Here is a 19,608-nt window from a genome sequence, read left to right on the forward strand (position 1 = left end):
CATGGTGTCGCAGAGTTGGACACGACTGAGCGACTGAACTGAACTGAACTGAATGCAGTGGTGAGGTGTGGGGAGGAGGCTTTCTAGAGTCCTGTGATTAGGTCTCAGTCCTTTAGTAAGCCTACGCCTGTCGACTGTGAACCTCACAAGAATTTCTCCATTTGTTTATCCCCTTTAGGTGAGAGAGGTTTGTTATAGTGAACTACAGTTAGTTATTTCCCTACCTGTGGTCAGTTGGACTCTGAAAATACCTTAGTAGATTAGGCTCTGATTAACTAGTTTTTCTTGAGGGCAGGCCTTGTTAAGAAGACTAGAGTGCTCTGGAGTGTCTAAGGTTGTTTCCATTTCCTTAGAAATAGTGTTCCCCAATATTTGCTGTGGGAATCTGGTCAAGCTCCTAGAGCTAAATCTCAAAATAATGTGTCCCTTCCAATCTTTTAGCTGAACCCTCCTGGAGATTTTAACTCTCAGACTTGTCCTCTGTGGAGTGTCCAGCAATTTGTCAATTGCACTTCAGAAGCCACGGCCATGAGAAGGCGTGCACCACTCTAGAGAGTAGCCCCCACTTGCACAACTGGAGAAAAGCCAGTGCTTCAGTGAATACCCAGCACAGCCAAACATAAACAAACAAAAAATTAATCAAAGAAGAGTTGTTGAATTTTTAGTCTGTTCAGTTTTTTGTTTGTTAGGATAGAGTGGTGACTTCCAAAGCTCCTTAAATATGGAACCTGAAACAGGAAGTCCTATACTTCTTATTTTACTAAAATGGAAACCTACAAAATTGACAATTTTGTAACTTGAATTTTTTCACTTATGTCATAAACTTGTTCCTTACTGTTAAATGTTCTTTGATAGAATTTTAATTAGTGACAATATCTTTTATCACATTAGATATTTTTATCTGGTCTGTTATTGCTTAGACTGCTCCTAATTTTCCGCATTATAAACAGATCTTCTGTGAGCATTCATAGAGATAAATATTTTGCACATCTATAATTATGTCTTCAGAATAAAGAAGATAGCTCTTCCTAACTTAATTCCACAGATGAATTGGCAGAAAACATCCTAGATACTGCTATGGTGGAACAGCATATGCCTCTTAAGATGCATTAAATAAAATCAGTTCTCTTGTTCTTTCATCAATTCACAAAGTGATTGAGTCAGTTCTATACAACCTTTCACTGTTTTGGGGTCTGTATGAAAGAGCATGAGAGAGAAAGAGAGAATGAGACTGCTTGTGGAAGTGTCTTAAATCATTAGAGAAATGAAGGCTGTTTTTCATGCCATTTCAAGCAAGACTGGTATTGGAAGAATCTGGAAATCCCAGGTGCTTTTGTGCTTTTATTCTGTAACTTTCATAAGAAAAAAAAAAACAAAAACACTCCTTCTTAGGTGTAGCATGGGGATAGCTCTTCTCCAGAGGACATCACTTTTGTTACTCTGCTTCTCTGATAGGAATGGTGACTTCACTTTTGAGATGCAATGACACCAAAATTCTAGCCACCTTCATCTATATATAGATCTTCATCTATATTGCCTTTGACTCTTCTTCCTTGTCATGCTGTCAATTTCCTTTTGCCAGAGGAACTAGGAACACACCTGTACTTGAACTATTATTTATTTTTTTTTGTCTAGTAGCAATGAAGTGAAGGCTACCATGGCGAACCATGGGTCATCTCAGTAACATTGTATTAAGAAAAGACTTACTGTAGGTTTAGGGTTGTACTGTGATTTGAGGAAGGGTTCATGGAAGCAGGGCTTTGCTATTCTTTGCTTGCTGTCAAAAAGCAGGTGTAATTTTATGATTTGCGTTATTAATGACTCTTACTGAGAAGCTGGATAACCAACTCTCCCTGCAACTGAGGGGTTTCTGGGGCACAGCATTTTCAGCATACAACCTCCCCAAAATCCCAAGCAAACTGGGAGGAGTTGGTTGCCCTACCTGGAAGGTAAAAATGAAAAGAGGCTGAGGCTAGACTTGGTAAAAAAGCAAAGTCACTCACAGGAGCCACGATTCAGGATATTTGGTTCCTTTTGTGGTTTGGACAATGTTCATGTTTTTGCCTGGATTCAGACATGATTACAAAGTAGCCTGATCTCTGACTGGACCCATCATGGTGGCAGCGTGGTCTAGAGGTGGTGATTTTCTGTGAGATTGTTGGTGTTCAACAGGACGGGAGGCCACCGCCTAGCAACATCAAGGCCTTCACAAGGTATCAGGACAATTTCCAGCTGTTAGGAGCTGTTTTCCTTTTCTCCAGTACCCTTCTTCAGGGATTTGAGGGGTACTTTTGCGGTTGGCCAAAGACAGATGACAGTTGTGAGTGTCTGTTGTGAGAGCCTTGGTTTCAGTCATATTAGTTCTGTGCCCTAAGGAAACGCTTTGGACTTTGGACAATAAAAATATTGTCCATGTCTCTTCACACAACTCTTCTTCTCTTCAATAAAGTTTTTTAATGATTGAGACCAAATGCTGAATTACTGTTACGTTTTTAAACAATCAAATACTTTTCTCTTTCTTATATTCAAAATTCACATTAGCATATTTTAGTGTTCTTAATAGTACTACCATAAAGAAACCCATATCATTTAATTGAAGACACTTTTTTCACAGGACACATTAACGTTTTGATGAACACTAATATTTCACTATTAAACTAGTGTTTCATAGAAATATTTGTTTAGATTGTCTCCTAGTTATGCCTATTGTTTTTAAAAATTGGAAATATGCATAAAGGGTAAATAATTGTTCTGAGTTAAATTGTTCTGATTTTAAATAAATAAATTTTCTTATTTACAGTCATTGAAAGGAGATAGTTTCATGTTTTTCAGGTTTACTGTTTTAATGTAAAGTGGTATTTGGATTTTTTTGGAGGAAAATATTTACCTAGTAGATGAAAATATGTATTTGATTTAGTTTAGTAGCTAAGGTTATAATACTAGTTAAATTATGAGGCATCATTTTAATTATTAACATTGGTTCAATTATTTTGACTATCTTAAACTCAGTTTCGTTGTCCCATATATTAATTAAACCAACTGTTCAGCAATTAGTTTTCATAACAATGGAGGAACTTAATATGGCCTTAGCTGTATTATAATCCATATTAATGAACTTTCCTTTAGGTTCTGCAGACTACCTGGAGATCATTATTTCACCAGACCTAAGAAAGGAACATTCTGGGCAAATCAGTGAGAGAAAGGAAGTTGAAGAATTATCAGAAGCTTCAGGAAGCACCATACCACAGGCAGTGGTGGTTCCTGCTGAGATTCCATGTGAGGTCAGTAAAGACACCTTGTTGTTGTTGTCATGGATACTGCATTTCACTAGAATGTAACTGACACTAGAAGCTCCAATACAGAGGTGGTTTTGTTCACTCTGTTCTTGGCTGTGTCCTCAGAATGGCAGAACAATGTCTGGCAGTTAGTAGGCATTTGATATGTATTTGTTGAGTAATAGAATATTGAAACATACATGAAAGCACCATGTTTTTAGATGTTACTTGATCTGTTGCAAACAGATTTACAATTGCTATATATATGTGTGTGTATGTGTGTGTGTGTGTGTGTGTGTGTGTGTATCAAACTGTTCAAAGCAAAGTTGGATTCATATTAACCAGATCAAGGATTCTATTTTCATGAAAGGAAATATGTTCTTGAATAGAATTTGAAAATACTTATTTTTTAGGACCACCTATCTTCAATTATAAAACGTGTCAAAGGCCTACGTTATGAAGTGGAAATATCATAAGAGCTAGAAGAGCTGGTTTCAGAATAAAAATATAATGTTAAAGCAAGTAGATTTCTCAGGAGGGGTTATATGGATACATGTTGGTGACATTTCTTCTTCCTAAGTCTTCACTGGACTGAACCACTAAAATAAGCCATGCTAGAGCTTGACCAAAATTTGGGTTATGTAAAATCTCCAGAAACTAAAAAGATGCTGGCCCTCAACGTCTGCAGTGTACTTGAGCAGAAAGAGCCAGAGATACAGGAGAAGCTTGAGAGTCGCATGAGAGGGTCCTTCAGGTAGAGGCCAGTGTTTAGGTGACAGGAGCTGCGCTTGTCTGCTACTGTGCTCTGCTTAGTCACTCAGTCATGTCCAATTCTTTGTAACTCCATGGACTGTAGCCCAGCAGGCTCCTCTGTCCATGGGATTCTCCAGGCAAGAACACTGGAGTGGGTTGCCATGCCCTTCTCCAGGGGATCTTCCCAACCCAGGGACTGAACCCAGGTCTCCCGCATTGCAGGAGGCAGATTCTTTATCATCTGAGCCACCAGGGAAGCCCAAGAATACTGGAGTGGGTAGCCTATCCCTTCTTCAGGGGACCTTCCCAACCCAGGAATCGAACCGGGGTGTCCTGCACTGTAGGCGGATTCTTTTCCAGCTGAGCGACCGGGGAAGCTCACTTGTCTGCTTACTGGGAGGCGTGTTTGGGGAGAGAATCTTCTGATCCTGATGGTTCCAGCAGCCCTGGCAGAAGCAGAATGTTCTGTGCAATTCTGAAAAGCTTATTTCCCTCATCTCCAGACCCCATGCACAAGCAGGAGAATCACCAATTTAAGTTACTATGTTATCAGTGCCAGAGGAACAAAAACTTCTTTGGCACTCCCTTAGAGACCCCAGGAACCGGAACTGTACAGGTTGGAGGGAACCGAGACAGAGGAATCAGGCAAAGAAATATTACAGCCTACTTGAGGAAGGAAGACCAGGCCAAACAATCAGAACCAGCGGCTCCTCCTGAGTGAGAAATAATGGAAGAGACAGAAATTAGTGGAAGAGACTATAAAAGGGAAATGAGGACTATTCTCAAATAGGTAAAGTCAAATAAAAAAAAAAAACCCTCTGGAACTAAAAATTGCTCACCAAGAATTATGCAATGAGTCTAACTAGCTGCTTTTAAAAATATCTGCAACAGTAAAATTTGAACAATATAAAGCCTTTCCATTATTAAATTGCAGACACATCAAAATCCAAAAATTAAATCCCACTGCCCTCCAGGCAGAAATCACGCACTTAGGTGTTCTGGGGAGGACCAGGGTTCTTTCCATAGTGGAATTGTGGACTGTCTTATTTATTGACATGGATATAATTCTATCAGAATCTCTGAAGGATCTGAATTAAATTATTTCAATTCCAAATCTTTCTTGGGAGCCCCACTTTTTAAACAATCCTAAGAGCTGAAAGATCATATAAGACTATTTTAGCACCAGCCAGCTTCCCAAATGGCAATTCAGGAGATATGAGAGACATGTGTTCAACCCCTGGGTCAGAAAGATCCCCTGGAGGAATGTACAACAACCCACTCCAGTATTTTTGCCTGGAGAATCCCGTGGATAGAGAAGCTTGGAGTGCTACAGTCCCTAGGGTCGCAAAAAGTTGTACATGACTGAAATGACTTAGCATGTACACACTAAAAACTTGAAACAGACTGATCCATGGACCAAAAATAGTCACCCAAGTCAAAATCTTGTATTCTTAGAACCTAGATCTTAGTACAGTCTAAATTCATGTCCCAGTTTTCATGCACCACAAGCAAGATGAGTGGAAATCATGGTTCAGATTTACCAGGAACCTGCATCTCTTATGACTTCTGCATTGGGAGGTGGGTTCTTTTACCTCTAGCAGCACCTGGGAAGCCCAGGATAGCATTCAGTCTATACCAGTTGTCTGAAAGCATAGCCTTTGAGCTTACTCATTTCTGAGAAGTCTTCAAGTTACTGGGCAAATGGAATCCACTTAAATGTATAGCTTCCTCTCTCCAGAAATGATATTTGAGACTTCTCTGCCATTATACAAAAACTAGAAATTTACAAGACTGTCATTGCCAGTCACCAGGTCATATTTGAGATGTGCCTCTTCTGCTCCCAGTATCTTCAAATTCTATGAATTTCCCCTTACACTTTATAAAGTTTCTGGCATGCCATTGTTGAGTTGACTGATTCAGTCTATTGGTGTCATCGTCATTCTGTCTGATGAACAGGGAATTAGTTTAAGTCTTGCTGCTCTCTCCCTGCAGAATGTCTTGAGTCTGTAGACCTGCCGCTAGCAAAATACTCTCCCTGTGCCCTCCTCTGCTCTGGAGAAGTGGCATTTTATTGGCGTAACTGAGGCTGCAGGTGAGCCTGCTGCTGCTTTTGACCCCAGGAGCCTGGCCCTTTTGATTCCTTCTGCCTAGTCATCTTCCCCAGCATTGTTCCTTTCCTGGACCTTGAAATTTGTGCCACTTTCAAAACAGCAGAAAAACACTTTTTTCTTTTGACAGGTTTGTGTGTGTGTGTGCGCACTAGTGAAGATGTGCCTCCAGTGTTCTATTTATGTAAGTTATTCTCTTTTTAAGAAACACCTAAATGGGTCTTAACAGTTTAAATCTGCTTAATTCGACCTCTTCTTTTCCGTTTTCTAAGATTAGCAATCTTTGTTCTGTTTTAGTGTTTGTTAAGCTTTTTGCTTTTTTTTATGGGCCAAGATACTTGCTTTTCTAGCATATTCCTCTTGATTTTGTCTTGTATGGGGTAATGTATCATGAAAGATATGAAATCCGTGAGTTCTTAGTCTTCCAAACAAGTCCACTGTTCAAAGTAATCTTACCCACTTTTGTTGCTGATGAATTATCCACTTGGGAGGCATTCTCCCATTGAAATAACATCTAAACCAGAACTGAACCTGGTCTGTTATTTGCTGCCTTCTTTTGTGTATTTCCAAAGTCCTAATATCATTAATTTCTCAGGAAAATTCACTCAGAGCAATGATTCTCATCTGGGAGTGATTTGGCTGTGTCTCCCAAGGGGATATTTGGCAAAGTCTACAGACAGGTTTGTCATAACCGGGGGTTGCTCCTGGCATCTGCTGGGTAGAAGCCAGGGATGCTACTAAAAATCCCGTAGTCACAGCAGTGACTTCTCTGGTCCCAAAATGTCAGTAGTGTCAAGGTTAAATCCTGCGCCAGAGGACAGAAAATACATTCATGCCTCTCAGTAATAGGTCACTTCAAATCACCCGAGGGATGGCATCAGGGGGCAGTGCTCTTCTTCAGAGGCTTGTCTGCGCTCCGGGCAGTTGTTCTGTGATCACTTGTGAGCTGTGCTCTGCTGCGCTGAGTTGCTTTAGTTGTGTCTGACTCTCTGCCACCCCGTGGACTGTAGCCCTCCAGGCTCCTCTGTCCATGGGATTCTCCAGGCAAGAATACTGGAGTGGGTTGCCGCAAGAATACTGGAGTGGGAAGGGGATCTTCCCAGCCCACGGATCAAACCCACTTCTCTTACCTCTCCTGCATTGGCAGGAGGGTTCTTTACCCCTCGCGCTACCTGGGAAGCCCTTCTTGTTAGAGAGGCATCATCTCTAAGCAGTGATCCAGTCACTGGATAATTTTTTAATGGATTTGACCTGAAGCTTTAAGAGGGATCCTTTGAGTGTTTTCCTCAATGGCCCTTTCAGAAATACTGTGGTTTGCTCTAAATGCCTCCTGCCTCTCCTGGAGCCTCAATCATGTGTCGGTAATGGCCTCTCTATTGCTTCTTCCCTCCTAAAGAGCAGCTAAGAGGAGCTTATTTTTATCTTGTCTTAACTGTGTAGGCAGGACTTCAATATGGCATTTTCCCTTCCTTTTGGTAGAAGCTGCCGCAATCTCAGCTCTCCTCCACCCCAAACCTCTTACTTCCTTTCATATAGCTAACTGAAATTTCTTTATGTTTATGTTATTCTTCCATGGCTACTATTTGGATGAGGCTGGTTACTTGTTGATTTTTGAGGAAATTTAATTCTTAAAGTTATAGTATCACCACAAAAAGACCTCTTAATGGGCTTTATCAGCAATTATAGCTATATTCATTTCATTGACTTGTTTTTCTGAGTCCTAGAATGTGGCACATCCCCTGATAAAGACCTTCATTTTATTTGACCTTCACTGATGTATATGTCTGTGTCTACAACCATAATATGAGTCTCCAAACCCAAATCTGTTCAGATCACAGATTGTATAACCAGTGAATCTGGAGAAACTCTGAGAATATACGGAGTGTGACTCTTAGCAGGGCCCATGGAGAAGCTACAAAAACCTCTGAGATTAGGTCCTTCCTGTTCACTCTTTGGCAGTGAATACAGTTTAAAACAATACACAGAAACTAACAGCACAGCCCGCTTATTTTTGACATCAAATCATGCATTAGATCTTGATAACCAACCTTAACTTAAAGTCAGGTCCTATGATTTAATTGAAACATAACAATAAAAGCAGCAAAAGATTATTGTGTGTGTCACTGCCTAAAATGTCTATGTTGTGAAGCATTACCCCTTCAGTGGTAAGGTTTTACAATGACAAAAAGGTGTTTTTTCAACAACAACAAAAAAAAAAGGTGTTTTTTTTTCCCTTTAACCAAGTGTTTCTCAAATTAAGCAGCATATAGGGATGACTAGGGGAGGTTTTACAAAGTAAAAATGTCTAAATCCTACTGTTAGAGATTCAGATGTAAATAGTCTAAGTTTTGGCCTGGATATTGGGAGTTTTAAAGCTTCCCAAGTGTTCTCCAAGGTGAGAATTAGCAGTCAAATTTGGAACCACTGCCATAACCTAATCCTTGCTCTTCTGTTACAGGTTAGGTCAGGGCCAGCTTCAGGGACTTGCACAGTGCTGGCTTGATAAGGCCTATGCCCGTGCAACTGTGCTTATAGAGCTAGTTCCTATTAATTATGAACATATGAAAAGAGCCATTGGTCTGGGTACACAAGTCAAAGTAAGCTGGTATGATCCACGAGGATCAAAATCCTTTGTTAACCTGTGCTTAATGATTCATTAAAGTCTAGAAGGGCACCCACCCTGACAATCTAGAATCTCCACTACCAATGTGTTGTACTGCAGACAAAGTTCCAGCCCTTTTGGTGAGGTCTCAAGGTTTGTTTACAATGTAGCAAATCTAGAGAATTTGGTAGTGATTATTATAATAACTCTTTCTCAATTTGAATGCTCAGAGCCAGAAAAGGGATAAACAAAGAAGTTAGATTGAGAATAAAATAGCATCTTCTGATAAAACTGAATTTATGACCATTTGAGTGTCCTAATATTTCCTCCATTGAATTAAATATGTCCATATAATTGTAGCTTTAAATAAGATGTCCATAATAATTAAGGCTTCCCCAATGACTCAGACAATTAAGAATCTGCCTGCAATGCAGGAGCCTCAGGTTCAGTCCCTGGGTCTGAAAGATCCCCTGGAGAAGAGAATGGCAACCCGCTCCAGTATTTTTGCCTGGAGAATTCCATGGACAGAGGAGCCTGGTGAGCTACAGTCCCTGGGGTTGCAAAAAGTTAGACACATCTGAGCAACTAACACCTTCATTCTTTTCACTTTCACAATAATTAAGAACAGGGCTGGATGAGTGCAGTCCTTTCCTCCTCAGCAGCCTCCTTTGAGCATGGAGATGCAAGAAGCAGATGACTCTGTGCGTCCTGATGGGGATAAGGTATAGTGCTTGCTCAATGTAAAAAAAAAAAAAAAAGTTATATTTTTATAGGCTTACTCCATCTCAATTTAAAAATACATATAAATTGCCTCTTTTCAATTTTTTTAAAGATTCTTTTTGATTTGGACCATTTTTAAAGTCTTTATTAAAGTTGTTACAGTATTGCTTGTATTTTATGTTTTTGTGTTTTGGCTGCGAGTCATGTGGGATCCTAACTCCCCAACCCACACCCCCTGCATTGGAAGGTGACGTCTTAACCTGGAACCACAAGGGAGTTCCCCAGAGTACCTCTTAGGTACCGAATTCTTACAAGATGCCAAAATGATATAAAAAATAAAAACACCTTCAGGGTGTTTAAAATCTGTCTGGGAAGCCTCAACACAGGCATTAAAAACTTATTAAGACCAGAGGGCATGACTTAGAAAGGGTCAAATGAGGAGTACAGGTGTGAAATGTTTTATGATCCCTTTGGAAGTTGTACACGAAACCTGAGTTGGACCTTGGTGAAGAGGATAAGTATGAGGAGATGGAGGGAGAGTAGGAACTCAAGAGCATGCCAACATTATGTGCAAATAGGAGTGGCTTCCTAATTAGCAGGGCCCAGTGTAAAATGAAAAGGTAGAGACCCCAGGTCTAATTATTAAGCATTTCAAGGTGTGATAGCAGAACATTAAAACAAGTGCAGGTTCTGTGCATCTTTGGAGATTACATGCCCTTGGAGCTTGTTCCAGTTACAAATGAGGTGTCAGTGCCTCCTTGGGAGTGGTCAGTGTGCTTATCTTTTGTTTAGACCTCTTCTCTGGAGATGGTTGAAAGGTGGAAGAGAATCTGGTGCATAAGAAGCAGCCCATGGAAGCACCTGGCTTCCCGCATGGCACCAGTGGTAAAGAATCCGCCTGCCAATGCAGGAGGAGACTTAAGAGACATGGGTTCAATCTCTGGGTTGGGAAGATCCCCTGGAGGAGGAAATAGAAGCCCACTCCAGTATTCTTGCTGGAGAACTGCATGGACAGAGGAGCCTGGCAGGCTACAGTCCATAGAGTCGCAAAGAGTCGGACATGACTACAGCAGCTTAGCGCTGCATGGCATGTGAGCACCCATAAATGAAAAAGAGTTGCTGGCTGAATAAACACCAGGAGAGGATGCTTGGGTTTACTGTTTGGAAGGCGAGAGGTCCGAGTTTTACAGGTAGGGATGTACTTATAGAAGAAAACTCCAAAGAACTTTGAAGCTGGATTTGAGCCAGAGTGAAAATGGGAAGTCATTAAAGCTTCAAAGTAAGGAGACAGATGTAAGCAAGTGAGGGACTAAGGAACTGCCTTGGAAGTGTGGTCTCCAAAGAGGAGATGGCAGGAGTGTGGACTGGAAGGCGCTCCAGTTACTGACCTCATACTCAGATGAAGTATTGCATGAGGAGGCATAGGCCGAGAAACAGAAGCATTTCCCATAGGTCGGATGTGTGAAGCCAGAGCAGTAGGTGGCATGGGATCTTTTCTCAAAGTGCAATTTAATTGATATAGAAAAATTTAGTTCAGAATATTCTGTGGACAAATACTTGGGAGCACTAGACTCTGCTGGAAAAATGCCAGAGGTGGATGTGTGTCAACTGAAATGATTTTTTTTAACATCAGCATATTTGTAAAAACCCCATGGTACAGAGCATTAAAAATGTAAGTTTTATTGGTGGATGATTTATGCTTAGGGAAATAATATTTAAATAAGAAAGCTTTGAAATTAATGACTTTTGGGTAAACACAGTTTTATAAGAGCATATAAATGGGATTCCTGTTTACTTTGTGAAAGACTGAAATTCAGTTTGACTTTGAAGAAAGCCTTTGAAAAGTGATATCTGAGATAATCATAAAATATATTTCATTTTAGTTATTTTGACGGTTGAAACAATGTCATGTAAACAATAGTACAGAGTTTGAATTTAGATAATTCTGATTGATTTTCAGAATGTAAATCTTTGTATTCATTACTCTCTGCTTAAAAGAGAAATATAATAGCCTCCCATATTGGTTTTTGAGGGGTGTGTGTGTGTGTGTGTGTGTGTGTGTGTGTTTTGGTTAGAATTAAAGGAAATGGTTTTATATAAAAAGTGATTAGCTAGTATGAAATACATGAATGCATACTCAGTCACTCTGTCATGTCTAACTCTTTGAGATTTCATGGACTGTAGCCCACCAGGCTCCTCTGTCCCTGGAATTTGCCAGGCAAGAATACTGGAGTGGGGTGTCGTTTTCTCCTCCGGGGAATCTTCCTGATCCAGGGACTGAACCCATGTCTCTTCAGTTCAGTTCAGTTCAGTCGCTCAGTTGTGTCCGACTCTTTGCGACCCCATGAATCGCAGCACGTCAGGCCTCCCTGTCCATCACCAATTCCCGGAGTTCACTCATGTCCATCAGGTTGGTGATGCATCAGGTTGGTGATGCCATCCAGCCATCTCATCCTCTGTCATCCCCTTCTCCTCCTGCCCCCAATCCCTCCCAGCATCAGGGTCTTTTCCAATGAGTCAACTCTTCACATGAGGTGGTCAAAGTACTGGAGTTTCAGCTTCAGCATCAGTCCTTCCAATGAACACCCAGGACTGATCTGCTTTAGGATGGACTGATTGTATCTCCTTGCAGTCCAAGGGACTCTCAAGAGTCTTCTCCAACACCACAGTTCAAAAGCATCAATTTTTTGGTTCTCCGCTTTCTTTCACAGTCCAACTCTCACATCCATACATGACCACTGGAAAAAACCACAGCCTTGACTAGATGGACCTTTGTTGGCAGAGAAATGTCTCTGCTTTTTAATATGCTGTCTAGGTTGGTCATAACTTTCCTTCCAAGGAGTAAGCGTCTTTTAATTTCATGGCTGCAATCACCATCTGCAGTGATTTTGGAGCCCAAAAAAATAAAGTCTGACACTGTTTCCACTGTCTCCCCATCTATTTCCCATGAAGTGATGAGACCAGATGTCATGATCTTAGTTTTCTGAATGTTGAGCTTTAAGCCAACTTTTTCACTCTCCTCTCTCACTTTCATCAAGAGGCTTTTTAGTTCCTCTTCACTTTCTGCCATAAGGGTGGTGTCATCTGCATATCTGAGGTTATTGATATTTCTCCCGGCAATCCTGATTCCAGTGTGTCTCTTACATCTCCTGAATTGGCAGGTGGATTCTCTACCACTGTTTCATCTGGAAAATCCAGTATAAAACAGATGCTCAAAAGATGTTTATCCCTTTCTTTTCTCTGTATTAAATCCAATCTTCTTATCCTTAGTTTTCTTTCAGGGTTTTTTTTTTTTCAAAAAGGTTTTTTAACAACCCCTTATATCTTTGTAGTTGTTGTTCAGTCGCTAAGTCACGTCCAGCTCTTTGCAGCCCCCTGAACTGCATCACACCAGTCTTCTCTGTCCTTCACTGTCTCCTGGAGTCTGCTCAAACTCATATCCATTGAGTCTGTGATGCCATCCAATAATCTCATCCTCTGTTATCCCCTTCTCTTCCTGTCCTCAATCTTTCCCAGCATCAGGGTCTCTTCCAATGAGTCAGCTCTTCCCATCAGGTGGCCAAAGTATTGGCACTTCAACTTCAGCATCAGTCCTTCCAATGAATGTTCAGGGTTGGTTTCCTTTAGGATGGACTGGTTTGATCTCCTTGCTGTCCAGGGGACTCTCAAGAGTCTTATTCAGCACCACAGTTCATAAACATCAATTCTTCAGCACTCAACTTTCTTTATGGTCCAGCTCTCACATCCATACATGACTATTGGGAAAACCATAGCTTTGACTATATATGGACCTTTGTCAGCAAAGTGATGGCTCTGCTTTTTAATACCCTGTCTAGGTTTGTCATAGCTTTTCTTCCAAGGAGCAAGCGTCTTTTAATTTCATGGGTGCAGTCACTCTCTGCAGTGATTTTGGAGCCCAAGAAAATAAAATCTGTCACAGTTTCCATTTCTTCCCCTTCTATCTGCCATGAAGTGATGGGACTGGATGCTATGATCTTAGTTTTTTGAATGCTGAATTTTAAGCCAGATATTTCACTCTCCTCTTTTATTTTCATCGAGGATCTTTAGTTCCTCTTCGCTTTCTGCCATTAGGGTGGTAGCATCTGCATATCTGAGATTGTTGATATTTCTCGTGGAAATCTTGATTCCAGCTTATGTTTCATCCAGTCCAGCATTTCACATGATGTATACTGCATATAAAATAAATCAGCAGGGTAACGATATACAGCCTTGATATACTCCTTTCCCAATTTTGAACCAATCATTCCATGTCCGGTTCTAACTGTTTCTTCTTGACCTGCATACAGGTTTCTCTGGAAGCGGGGAAGGTAGTCTGGTATTCTCATCACTTTAAGAATTCCTCCCAGTTTGTTGTGATCCACACAGTCAATGTTTTTAATACAGACAATGAAGCAGAAGTATATTTATTTTTTTTTTTCTAGAATTCTATTGCTTTTTCTATGATCCAACAGATGTTGGCAGTTTGAATATTATATACATAGATTTGGGCTTCCCTAGCTTTTCCACCAGAGAAGGCAATGGCACCCCACTCCAGTACTGTTGCCTGGAAAATCCCATGGACGGAGGAGCCTGGTAGGCTGCAGTCCATGGTGTTGCTAAGAGTTGGACATGACTGAGCGACTTCCCTTTCATTTTTCACTTTCATGCATTGGAGAAGGAAATCACAACCCACTCCAGTGTTCTTGCCCGGAGAATCCCAGGGATGGCGGAGTCTGGTGGGCTGCTGTCTATGGGGTCGCACAGAGTCAGACTCGACTGAATCGACTTAGCAGCAGCAGCAGCAGCAGCAACTTTTCCGTCTTAATAAAATCTTGAAACTTTTAGATTTACAACCTCTAGTCAACCCAACAGCCTTCACTTGTATTCATCATAAAGAGTAATGGAAGAATCTCTTATTGGTAAGATTAACAATACACTTGACCCTTGAACAATAGGGGTTTTGAATTGCTTGGGTCCATTTATACATGGATTTTTCTCAGTAGCAAATACCCCAGTACAACATGATCTGCAGTTGGTTGAATCAGGATACTGCTGTTGCAGAGGGCGCACTATCAATCTTATATGGATTTTCTACTGTACAGAGGGCCAGTAGGTGCTCCTAAGAGTTGTGTTGTTCAAGGGTCAACTGTATTAGACATCTAAACCAATTAATCATATTTAAAGTATAAGAGGTCTTCAAGCGAAACATGTTCAATCCTCTTATTTATAGATAAATACACAAAGTCCTAGAAAGGTGAAGGAAAGGGATTTGGGGGAAAAGAAGAATTTGTTTAGCAATTGAATTACATTCCCTGCAGGTCTGTGAAATGATGCTCATCACCTTCACATAGAACCTCTCACACAGGGATGAGGTGAAAGGAAAAGGGAGCAGCTATGAACTCAGTCTACTCATTTGCAAAATATGGTGCTGGGGAAAAATAAGTATTCAATAGACATAAGTTGATAAACTTAAAATCAGGTGAGACTCAGCTTTACATATTTCATTTATGAGTAAGGCTGAAACTATGGACACGATGGTGGTGATGGCTTAGTTAGTCCCTAAGTTGTGTCCTACATTTGCAACCCCATGGACAGTAGCCCATTGTGCTCCTCTGTCTATGGGGTTTCCCAGGCAAGAATACTGAGGTGGATTGCCATTTCCTCCTCCAAGGGATCTGTCCCACCAAGAGATCAAACCCGGGTCTCCTGCCTGGCAGGCAAGTTCTTTACACTAATTACCATGTTGGACCTTTATCACTAATAAGTGTATTTGATTGGTTAATGAAAACTTTTCAAATGCCTAATTGAGTTATATTTTTCATTGTATAGAATCCTGGTGAAATATTTATTATTTTGAGAGATGAAGTAACCAGTGATGCTGTGGAGGTTGAATTTACATCAAATAGTAAATGCATTAGAACACAGCCAGCCCTCTGGAATAAAAGTGTCTGGAGTATGAAAGCTTTAGGTAAGAAATTTTTTTATGCTTTAATAAATATAAAACATCATTCTGAGTTTCTTTCAATAAATTTCTGGTAAATGGTTTCACTTCTCTACAGAAACTAATATTGTTCTGCAGGTGTTTCCTGTGCTTAGCTTTCACATGTCCAAGGCTGTTATTATTAATCTGAGTTTGCAAAAGCACGAATGTGTAAATTATGAGAAATTAGCCTATATACCATGTGGTGAAATGACAGGCAGTAATATCATGTACTTTTAACTGTGTCAGCGAAGAGCACTTTAAATGTTAGCTATTAAATTAGGGAATTAAAATCATTCACTTTATTGTAACAGGATGAGCAAACAAACAAAAAAAAAAAAGGATGAGCAAACATTTGGATTTTCATTTGTAATTTTCTTCTTTTTTTTTTGTTTTTTGTTTTTTGTTTCTGCCATGCCCCTGAGTATATTTTAGCTTGTTTGGAAAGCATAGTTCTTTTTCACTATTTTATCATCTTGGTACCATATCTATATACAATCTTCTCTTTTTTCCTGTTTTAAATTATGAACCTAACCATTTATTATCCAAGTTTGCTTCAACATGATAAATCATATCAGATTTAAAATTCCAGGTGAAATATACAGGCTTTATAATTGTACTAAAATCAAAATCTAATATATTAATTTCTGAATGTTTTGATATAAATGTAGGACTTGCTGGTTTTTAATTTATGATGTCCTTTCACAATCAGAGAATAAAACTTTATAAATGTGAATTTAAGTATTTTAAAGTACAAAGATATTCAATCTTATTATGAATGGAAATGTAGTAAAAAATTAGAGTATGTCAAATGCATCCAGAGCTTTTTTGTTTTCTTTTTAGAATATAGCTCTAGTGAAACCCATTTACAGAGCATTTACAAATCTTTTCTGTTGTGTTGTGTAAAGTATGTGTCCCTTCTGTGGATAGCCTCACACAGCTTCGATCAGAGTTGGATTATAGAAAGGGAAGACTCTATGTGAACCATTTATAAACATCTTAGACACTGCTTCCTGTCATGGACAAGGACATGCAGAAGTGAAATGAGAAAGACTTCTGTTTCTTTTGCTTTTCTTCCAAAGCCTGTTATTTGCTTATGTCACATTTTTTAAATGATTTAATGAACAGCAATTTCTAATTAGTTTAGAAGTTAAGCTAAATCTAGTTAGGCTAAAATCACTGCAGAAAAATCAGTATTGCAAATTAAGAAGTACTGAGATAATACTTCCCAAATACCAAATCAAAATGTCAAAAAAAATTATTCACATTACGAGTTTATGTTCAGTTTACCTAGTAGCTAAGAGCAGTGGAGAGAATAAAATGTCAAATTTCAGATATTTTTCATAAAAATAGAAAACTGTTATTCCATATTTTCCAAGATATATGAGACTATAATATTATCTATGTGATTGAACAACTAATTTATAGTAAAAATAAACTATTATTTACCAGTTATTCTAGTTAAACCTCTCCAACTCTTTTTTTCAACCAGTGTATCCTCTAAATTAATGATAGATTTTCTCACAAAATATTGCCTGTTATGTAACAATATATAGGATAGTTCCATGAATAAGTATGGGACTATGGATGTGTGGCTCAGCAGAAATGGCCCCAGAGTCTTACTTTCTCTGCCTCGTGGTACTGTTTCTTAAAAATTTTTGAATCCTAGCAAGAACTACATTTTATGATGCAGTATGTATGCATGAATACATAATGAAAACAAAGATTTTAAAAGCAATACTTAGACTAATGGTTTCAGCCATGACACGTAAAGAGCTTGAAAGTTGCCACTCCCATTCTTACAACAAGAAAAAACTGAATAAACTGAAAATCAGTGACTTTTCTTGAACTCATTGGAGAACTGAAGTTGGAGGGCAAACAACCATTACAAAATGTGGAGAGAAAGGTAAATCTAGAGTGACATCTAAGATCTGCTTACCTGGAGCAGAAGTCTCTGGAGCCATAAACTGGTAAGAACACCTAAGTGGTAATTCTCATGAACTGCTGAAGGCTAAGCGTGAACTAGCTCACAAGTAAGAAACTCCTGGAGGCTGCCATCTTACGTGTGCTGTGTGCTCAGTCGTGTCCGACTCTTTGTGACCCCATGGACCGTAGCCCACCAGGCTCCTCTGTCCATGGGATTTTCAAGGCAAAATACTGGAGTGGGTTGCCATCTCCTTCTCCAGGGGATCTTCCCAACCCAGGGATCAAACCTGAGTCTCCTGAGTCTCCTGCATTGACAGGTGAATGGATTCTTTACCACTGAGTTGTCTTATGAGGCACCTATAATTTTGTGGAATTTATCTTCAGGAATCCCATCAGATTCATACAGTGAAGATCTAAGAAAGATCTGGAAGATTCTGCTGGGTCAGAGGAAGCATAATCAAGGGGAAATACTCTCCATGTGTTCTCCATAACGAAGGTCTACTTTTCAGGGGGAAACACTTTACCAGAGTCTCATCCTGCCTGAGGAAGGGAGCCCCCTCTAGCCTTTCTGTCTCATTTAAGGAGGGGAAAAGAAAGCTATGCCATGGCAGAAATGCTAGTGGAGGTCACAGCAAAAGACACAGGCCCACTAAAAGACTGAGAATCACAAGATGAAAGTGCTCCCCTCCGGCCAACTTGACGATTACCACAGCAGTGTAATGACAGTGGGTTACAGTTGAAAATATGCAAGATGCGGTGTCTTTCTGAGGAGCAGTACTTAGGGAAGCACAAGATCAAGAGAGAAGACAAGAACAAGAGAGGAAGTCGAAGACTTTGGCACCGCCAGCTACAGCGAACAGCGGATACAGTCCGACTCCTAGAGAGATTACTCTCACTACACCCTTACCTGCTTTACTTCTTATACCCCAAACAAATAACCCTGGTGGTTCAGTCAGTGAAAAATCTGCCTGCAATATGGTAGACCCAGATTCAATCCCTGGGTCAGGAAGATCCCCTGGAGAAGGAAATGGCAACCCACTCCAGTATTCTTGCCTGGGGGATCCCGTGGACAGAGAAGCCTGGTGGGCTACAGTCCACGGGGTCACAAGGAGTTGGACATGACTGAGAGACTTTCACTTTCACTTTTCACCCCAAACAACATATCTACTTTTCGACAAGAAATTACAAGACATGCCAGAAAGCAAAGGAAAACAGTCCAGAGAGATAAAACGCACATCAGACCAGACAGGTGTGACACAGATGTTGGAATTATCAGACAGGGAATTTTATACAACTATGATTAATATGTTAAGGGCTGTAATGGAAAAGTAGACAACATGCAAGAGCATATGGGTAATGTAAGTACAGAGAAACACATTTTTTTGTTTTCATTTTTTTTTTCACTGTTATTCAGAACCTCCTAAATTGGTGTCATGATGAACTAGTGGGTCACAAATCATAGCTGGAGAAACTATGTTTTGCAGCTGCACCAGCCAATATGGTAGCCACTGGCCACATCTGGTTATTTAAACTTTATTACAATTAAATAAAGTTTAGAATTCAGTTGCACTAACCATATTTCAGGTGCTTCATTGGAACATAGCCATCATCTCGGAAAGTTTGATTGGACAGCACTGACTGTATACTGGAGTTCCGTTTTCTCTACACCACCTGCAGATTAAGAGGGAGAAGCCAGTGTGCGCTTGCAGGCCAGCTCTCTGTGCAGAATCTGCAGTGAAGTTAAGGAAATACTTAACTGGTGGCCAGAAGAGCTGTTCTTATTCTGTGTTGAGCCATTTACTGGGAAACTTTAGACAAGTCTCTTGACCTTTCTGTGCTCAGTTATCTTACTGATAAAACAACTTCTGTACTTGTATTTTAAGTACTTATGTACAGGATGTTTGGAGATAAGGGAGATAATATATGAGACACCACTGAGACATCCAGCTGAGGAACACAGTGTCAGTCTCTCCCTCTACCTCGTAAACTTGAGTGACTTTAAAACTTCCTTGTCTTCCTTTTGGGAGAGAATTGAGGAAGCATCTTTCTCTATAAATACTGCACTCATATTGCCCACTCCCTCCCCCTGTGTTCACATCCCTTGATATAAAATTTGTCCCCTTTCACTCTTGGGCAGCCATGCTCAGGAGCACTCCCGGTTCTGAATATATCACCTATACTTCCTGTACCTACTGATGACTTGCAGGCAGGAAATGATCTCAATTAGTATCTCATACCATAAAT

At 40.1% G+C, this 19,608-nt stretch overlaps 1 protein-coding gene across 4 annotated transcripts in view; it reads left to right on the top strand.

The window, feature by feature from the left end:
- BANK1 (B cell scaffold protein with ankyrin repeats 1) overlaps nt 1-19,608 on the top strand; it is a 309,895-nt gene that overhangs the window by 83,103 nt on the left and 207,184 nt on the right. For all 4 annotated transcript variants that reach the window (XM_043438794.1, XM_043438791.1, XM_043438793.1 and 1 more), the window contains exons 3-4: nt 3,127-3,281; nt 15,288-15,426. In XM_043438794.1, the coding sequence (XP_043294729.1) occupies nt 3,127-3,281; nt 15,288-15,426 (294 nt within the window). The remainder of the gene's footprint in view (nt 1-3,126; nt 3,282-15,287; nt 15,427-19,608) is intronic.

This window comes from Cervus canadensis, chromosome 19, assembly GCF_019320065.1.
Source record: "Cervus canadensis isolate Bull #8, Minnesota chromosome 19, ASM1932006v1, whole genome shotgun sequence".
Taxonomy (NCBI): Eukaryota; Metazoa; Chordata; class Mammalia; order Artiodactyla; family Cervidae; genus Cervus; species Cervus canadensis.